This window comes from Kryptolebias marmoratus, linkage group LG8 (assembly GCF_001649575.2).
Source record: "Kryptolebias marmoratus isolate JLee-2015 linkage group LG8, ASM164957v2, whole genome shotgun sequence".
Classification (NCBI taxonomy): Eukaryota; Metazoa; Chordata; class Actinopteri; order Cyprinodontiformes; family Rivulidae; genus Kryptolebias; species Kryptolebias marmoratus.
The window spans coordinates 922,668-930,515 of NC_051437.1; the positions used below are offsets into that span (position 1 = coordinate 922,668).

At 38.7% G+C, this 7,848-nt stretch overlaps 1 protein-coding gene across 3 annotated transcripts in view; it reads right to left on the reverse strand.

Annotated features, from left to right (window-relative positions):
* Positions 1–7,848, reverse strand: part of vps13d (vacuolar protein sorting 13 homolog D) — a 107,331-nt gene that overhangs the window by 72,296 nt on the left and 27,187 nt on the right. For 2 of the 3 annotated variants that reach the window (XM_017436744.3, XM_017436742.3), the window contains exons 12-20: positions 7,241–7,430; positions 6,865–7,047; positions 6,568–6,698; positions 6,395–6,446; positions 6,007–6,183; positions 4,452–4,582; positions 3,835–3,967; positions 1,423–3,696; positions 1,144–1,295 (exon numbers count right to left, since the gene is read on the reverse strand). In XM_017436744.3, coding sequence (XP_017292233.1) covers positions 1,144–1,295; positions 1,423–3,696; positions 3,835–3,967; positions 4,452–4,582; positions 6,007–6,183; positions 6,395–6,446; positions 6,568–6,698; positions 6,865–7,047; positions 7,241–7,430 — 3,423 coding nt within the window. The remainder of the gene's footprint in view (positions 1–1,143; positions 1,296–1,422; positions 3,697–3,834; positions 3,968–4,451; positions 4,583–6,006; positions 6,184–6,394; positions 6,447–6,567; positions 6,699–6,864; positions 7,048–7,240; positions 7,431–7,848) is intronic. The other variant, XM_017436743.3, reaches the window with a different exon arrangement.

Sequence of the window (7,848 nt, forward strand, 5' to 3'; positions counted from 1 at the left end):
AAAAGCGAAGCTCTCGATTTACCGGTCGATCTACATTCCTACCCTCATCTATGGTCACGAGCTTTGGGTAGTGACCGAAAGAACGAGATCGCGAATACAAGCGGCTGAAATGAGTTTTCTCCGCAGGGTGTCTGGGCTCGTCCTTAGAGATAGGGTGAGAAGCTCGGTCATCCGGGAGGGAGTCAAGAGTAGAGCCGCTGGCTGGCTGGCTGGCTGGCTGGCTGGCTGGCTGGCTGGCTGGCTGGCTGGACGGACGGACGGATGGATTTGAAGTGTTGTAGCCATGTTTGGAATTACAGTGGGTAGGGTTGACCCTCCTAATTAAGGCCCAGTTTACACAACTCTGTTTTTAAGTGAAATTCATAATCCCTCGTCTACATGACAACAGTGACTGGATTCTCTGACAGCCTAAGTTTTTAAATCCAGGGCCTCCTCCTCAATCAGCGGAGACACATCAATATTAGAATACAGAGACATTTCTGTGTAACTTTTAATTTATTTTTTCAAAACCATCAACATTCTCCCTGTGAGAGGATCACTTTTAAGTGTTTGTAATTTATCATAACTATCTGCAAACTGCAATTCTACATGGGATTATAGTATATAAACAAGGTTTTGGCTATTTGGATGCACTAAGCTTGCTTATATTTGGAACAATACTGTGATGTAACTGTATTATGATAAACATAATTTAATAAATGATCAAACATTAAAAATAAATGTATTAAATAACTACATAAGATGAAATCTTTAAAATATAATCCCTTTGAAGGAAATAAATGTACTATTATTATTTTACATTCAAATGTTAAATTTATTGGTGTTAATAAAAGCAAGACAAACTTGAATTCTCCATCTTGTTGATAAAAGCAGAGAACAAGGTTTTAATATCTCAGTTGTTTTTTTGCTTTATTTTCTTTGATTGTCTTGTCATTTTAGATCTTGATGAAGCTGCTTTTCCCTGAATATTGAATTAAAAAATGGCAAGTGAAGATCTCAGAGTATCACACTCAAAGTACTTATTAAATTTGGTAAGTAGGTGTGTCAAAACTTTTGACTGATACTGTATATGTAATCTTTATATGCAGTAAATACTTCAGTAGTCCCTTGGTCTCAAAAGAAAGAGTGAGCTGAAGAGCCTACCTGAACAGGATTGATAAACTTGCTCTCAATTTTCAGTTGCCCTGTGCTTTTGTAGGACTCCTCTGTGGTGAGTAAGGTCAGTTCTGAATCTTCATCAACAGATTTTTTTTCCATGATAAACTGTACAGTAGTGTCTTTAAGAATGTGGAAAGCTAATGGAAACAAACAAACAAACAAAAAAAGTGTGAATAGAGCACATATTCAAGCTTATTCTTGCAATGTATAGAATCCAACCTTTGAAAAATAAATTGATAAAAACAACACTGGTGATGTCCTCACCTTTTCCACGATTGAGAGACTCAAAGAAGTCATGACGTGTCAACTGTGCTTCTTCTTGATTGATGCTTTCATTGCGGGATGGAGACAAACCGTCAGCATTGCTCCCTTTGAACACCCTCTTCAAAACTAAATGACACATGTTGAGTGAATACAGCCGTATATCTTTTACCAACACTTGCAGCCTCTCTCCTTGTGAGTCTTGGGTGTTAAGAAAATTCAGTATTGTTATGCTTCCTAGATGACCAACCAGCAGCTCAGGGTGGCCAGGTTTACGGGGAATGGACACAACCGGTGATTCAATGTTGATATTTAAGGTCAACTTCACAAAAAATGTGTCTAAAGTAGATTCAGGTTCCTCAGTGAGGACATCCTCCTCATCCTCAAATGAATATGCAAAACTCTGACTCAAAGTTCCTGTTCTTCGTGAGGGAGTTTCAAAGAGTGAAACCATATTGCTGTACTCTGCTGTTTTAGTGGCTAGAACAGTTGACACTTTGGTAGCAGCATGTTTTAGCATGGAGCGAAAATTGTCTTCTAGCTCATTTGCTGAAAGACTGAGCTCCCTCAGGAACTTGGCTGAGTGGTTGTAGTGTAAAGATGCCATGTCAAGTTGCAAGTAACACTCCCCTTGAGATTTTTCCATAAGTTGAAAGTTCAAAGCGTCTGTAGAGGAACGTTTTGTATCAGAGAAGAATGGTATTCCATCAACATTTGAAGAGCTGTCATCAACACTCCCAATGCTCACCACAAACTGGCTCCGGCCTCCCTCCTGGGTCAGATCAACTAGATGCATGGACCCAAGTGAACCACTGATGTCCAAATGACTTCCAAGAGAAACATTGATCTTGGTACCAGTAATGCTGGCAGTGGCAATCTTCAGTCCTTTTTTCTCAGCACCCAAGGCAGTGCCAGTGGACACAGTCCGAAGGAGAAGAAGGTTGAGGCGGTGAATCTCAACAGTTAGTTCTTTGTTCTGGTCAAAGGTGGCCTGATATGCCCTGTCCTCTTCATCATTGTAAGGTTGTGTTGTACGTTGTTGACCTGATGATGTCCAAGAGCTTTCCTCTTTGGGGAAAGATTTCTGGAGGAACTTAACTAGCTCCACCATAGTCTCAGGGTTCAGGATGATGTCCAAGTTGTTGACCTGCATGCTTGTAACCTGAAGGGAGCTATCTAGGTTCATACAGGGGCAGTCTGAGCTCACAAACTGGTACTCAAGCTTAATGAGGGCTTCTTCATTTTTGAGGATGGAACTGACTGGAGATATGCTGCCTATGGGTAAACTGCTAGATAACTCTGAATGGGTTCCCTGATGCTCAGGGGACCTCCCATCACACAAAATGGGAGAAGACGGCTGGCTTTCTTTGAGGCTGCCGGTGGGTATGTCAAAACTCAGATGCTTATGAGAAGCAACAAGCAGATCAAAGTCTGAACCATAAGTCTGTAAAGTGTCAACTAGGAGAAGGCCATGAACAGTCAGAGAAACTTCAGCATCATAAGGCCGCTTGACAAAATGAGCATTTGTGCCAAACACCTTGAGAACAGATATGTAGCGGCCATCACTTTCTACGCCAAGTTGCATATAGTTAATATTAAACTCAGCTAATAGAAGACGTGATTCCACCAGTACTTCGCGCGTGTGTTGTTCTAATGTCATCACGCTCTGGGTCAGATTCTTGGCTGAATCCTGCAGCTTCCAGGCACTGTCTACTCTGCGAAAAATCTTGTCATGGCGGAGTGAAAGAGGATCAGGGGACACTACATTGGAATCTTTTTCTGGAGTTATGCCCCCTTCACTTACGGCCGGACTGCTTAGCATGGCAAGGCAACTTCTAAGGGCAGTCATCTTTTCAAGGTTAACATGGACCTTGAGATCTGGCAGAGTTCCTGACAGCACAGCCCCAGGTAACTGAGGATCTGATGTGTAGCGTAGTCTCTGCTCAAGCTGCAGCAGCACATTGAACTTTTCAACTACATGGGTAGGGCCTACTTCACTTTCCTGAAGATGTTTCCAGTTGTCCTTATAGCGACCAACCATTATCTGTAGGTCTTTAAAGGACAAGGAGTATTTCTCATACAACTTTTTGCTATAAGCTTGAGTTCCTTCTAGGAATGTAAGATTGGGAAGTTCAGGGCTTTTAGCTTGTGGTTTTAAAGGTATGTCAAGTTCAGGTGGTGGAGACTCAGGTGGGGTGGCAAGAGGAGTCTTGTACTCATCATCACTCATGTCTTCCCTTTCAAGTTGAGTAGAGTTTGAGTTGACATTACTGTCACCTTCAAAACAAACAAACAAAAAAAGTCACAGCTGCTGTAAAATGAGTGAAAATTTTACCAGACAAAAAAAGGATCATAAATTGGAATCTATTTTCTAAGATGAAGTTAATAAGAAGATAAAATGGGTGACTGCTTTACCTTGAGAGTTTGTAAGAAGAATTCTGCCCAAGTCCACCACAACCAGCATTGGATCCTCTGATTGGAAGTCATCTGGAAAAATCACTTGAGGTGCACAAACATCCAGTTTCATAGTCCAACGCTTACTGTTTTCCTACAGAGAACAAAAGTGTTATTTATACATTTTTAAACCATAAAATATTTCATATTTTGTTTAGAAATTGACCAATCTAAGATTTTTTAAGTCCAAAGCAGATTAAAAATAAAAATAGGGCAACCAATGGCCGAAATACAATTATTATTTTTATTGGTGGTAAATGAGTATTTTTGATTAAACACAATTTACCAGTAATTGCCTAACTTAAATAAACATGTATTTAACAACCATTAGGAGAACTTGTACATGTAAAAAGTAATGGATCAAAAGCATTTTCATTTTTAAAAAATACATTTTTGGCTACAGTAAGCTGGTTGTAGCAGCTGATACTACATCTTCATTTTTCTACTAGGTAACAGCATCAGCTATGCACAGGCAAAGCCGATGGCAGGTTTTTAAAAAAGTGGCCACTACTGGCTGATTAAAAAAATCGGTCAATCAATTATTGGTCCATCTCTAATTTTGTTACATTTCAGCTTACAATAAACTCTCCCACAAGTAGCTGATCAATAGTTTGTCGAATTTCAGCCTTGGTTTGCATCTTGAGCTTGGTGTACTGCCTCCTGGCAGCCTCTGCCACTCTCAACTCCAGCTCCGACTGATAGCCAAACCCTATACATCAAAAAATATGTTTAAATACAATATTCTACTGAAGGTCTCAGTATATGCCTTAGAAAAATCTAAAATAATATTATTTCTACTAAAGGATCATAAACAATAATATTTCTTCTTTTAAATCTGACTCTCTGGCAAATCATTAAATTATATATATATATATATATATATATATAATGTAATTTGCAGTTGAGACACTTTAAAAAACTGTTCATCAAAATTACTCCTATCAGTATTATGGTTAAGATTAAAATTTTACATACTCAGTTTAAACCAGATATTTACATACACTGTATAAAACATAAAATCGATTTTTCTCACTGTCTCACAATAAATTAGAATAAACCTTTCCTGTTTTAGGTCAGTTAGGATTACCAAAACTATTTATATTTGGTAAATCCTCAAAAAATAAGAGAGAGAAACTTTTAAAGACGCAACTTTACATATCTTTTCTTAGTATTTTGTGTCAATGCCTTTAAAGTGTATGACTTGGATCAAATCTTTTGGGTTTTCTTCCACAAACTTCTCACAACATTTTGCTGGAATTGTCCCATTCCTCCTGACAGAACTGAGTCAGGTTTGTGGGCCAACTTGGTCATACATCTTTTCAGCTCTGTCCACAAACCTTCCATGGGATTGAGATCAGGACTTTGTGGTGGTCACTCTAAAACACTGACTTGTTGTCCTTAAAGCAGTTTGTAACTAATCTGGCAGAATGATTCGGGTCATTGTCAAATGTAAAAATGGTCACTATAGGCAACAGTTTAATTGTAGTTTTTACAGACTTCAGAAATGTCTCCAAAAATTAAGGTTCCTTTTGTTTAGGGACGATGCACACATTTCACACCAAAACATGCTCATCTCAGGAACACAGAAGCCATCTCCTTCCTGAGCGTTATAATGGCTGGACATTCCCGAGGTGTTTATTCTTGTGTTTCATTGTTTGAACAGATAAACGTTGAACCTTCAGTCATCTGGCAATTGCACCCAATGTTAAATCAGAGTTGTGGAGGTCTGCACTTGTTTTCCTGATATCTTTATTTATTTATTTTTTGATTTTACCATAATGTCACACAAAAAAGAAGTGTGTTTGAAGTGTGCCTCCAATTAACTCAAATGTTGTCAAAAACTAATCAGAAGCTTCCAAAGCCATGACATCATCATCTGGGCTTTAATAAATTGTTTAAAGGCATCATAATCTTAACATATGTAAACCTGCAACTTTGAAAAAAGTACTAAAAAATTTCTCTCCATTATTCGGGCATTTAGCAATTAGAAACAATTTTGGGAAACCTAACTGGCTTAAAACAGGACTCGATCTCATGTCAGGTGGTGAGGAAAAAAAATGGTTACATATATTTTTAAATGTCTGATTTCATCTGTATGTGTGCCTAAAGAGGATGGCAGATGTTGTTACTTACCTGAGGTGTGAACTCTTCCTTTATAGAAGAACTCTGTTACTTTTTTCATTGCTTGAGGGTTGTAGATTATGTTTAATGGACTCGTGTTTACTTCAAGTCTTCTCTCAAACTTAGACCTCACAGGGTTGCGCTCGTATATCATCTCAAACACTGGGGATGTGCACTCAACACTGCACCCTGACAAGGTTGAAAAGATAAAGTGTATATTAGCTAATGTATCTACAGAATATTTACATCTACATTTATATACAGTACTCCCTGTCTGTACGTTTTTTATTACTCAGATACCAGGACGTGTGTCTATTATAACATTACCAATACAAGGTCACAAATAGTAACAACAAAAAAAAACTTTTTAAAAACTGAAAAAAAAATGATCAAGTCTTACCAGAAATACTGGACTGATTCAGTGGCTGGTTGATGGCACCAACAACACTGTCCTGTAACAAGGTACAGATTTCAGTGGGGCTCAACCAATATACAGCACAAAATAATAGAAATAAAATGTCTTTTAGGGGATACAAATTAACAGGGTGATGTTTTACTACTATCAATGCTTACCATTTTGGGAGATACTAGAAACGGAAAGCTGGTACCCTGAGTGGTCAGGTCTCTCAGAAACAAACTGTCCAACTTAACAGAGAGTAAAGAGGACTCTGAGCGAGGAAGAGACTCAACTATTACCTTCACCCCTGTGAAAATATGAAGACAGGAAATTCACTAAAAGTCACCAAGTAAATCTCCTTAGAAGACAGAATTTTTCTGAAGAGACTCTCTAGGGGGCATTTTTTAATGTACAAATAGATAAATAATAATAGTAATAATAATAGTTGTAGAGTCAAATCTGATTGAGTATACCTGAGAACTCCAGCTGGATAACCCCACTCTCATGCAGTGTGAGCCCCTTTCTGTCCTGCTGGAAGAGTGTTACTCTGCCTTTTTCCAGCAAGAACTCCAACCGGGCAAACATGTGATCTCGCCTGGTGAATGTGTTCAGACTATAAGAATCTTCCAACGGGTCAAACAAGTCTTCCGTTTCTGCTGGAGAAGCATAAAAATAAAAATTTAAAAATTTAAAAAATCAAGGTCAGCAGTTACATAATAAATGAGAGTTTACACGAGTAATTCAAAAAGTTGTTTGATTTAACAAAGAAAACTGAAACTGAAGCTTATAAAGGGACTAAAGGTTGGTAAAGCAACCCTCCTGTGGCACAGTCAACAGTGTAATCTTGACCTAGAATATCCCAGGACGATGGACTTGGCAAAAGTTCTTCAGGTCTGTCTGGATCCTGGGAATCTCCATACCAGCCCCCCCAACCTGGGAACCAGGACTGCAGGTACTGAATCATCCTTGAGCTCCCACTTTTTGGAATTGATGTGCTGGGTGGAACAAGTTGGGGGTCACTGTTTGGCTCTCGGGCATTCTTAAAGAAGAGGTAGGAGAAAAAAAAAGATGTATGGAGTAAAAGCTTAGATGAATTTTTGCAAATATTGAGTCACATACAGCACAAATCTGAGATAAAATGGGGTTTATGCTAATATGATAGGCACTTATTCATGGAAAGGGAAATCAACATCATTGTGAAGGTGTATTGTTAAACTTTTTTGTTATTTGTTACATCATCTTAAATTAAATTATGGATGGGCATTAATGAAATCTCAAGATTAAATAAATAAAGGTTGATCTTGTCCTGTTGGCTTCATCAGACCGTGATCTACAGCTTTCGCTGGAGCGGTTCGCAGCCGAGTGTGAAACAGCTGGGATGAGGATCAGTGCCTCCAAATCCGAGGCCATGGTCTTGAGCCAGAAAAGGGTAGAGTGCCTTCTCCGGGTCGGGGAAG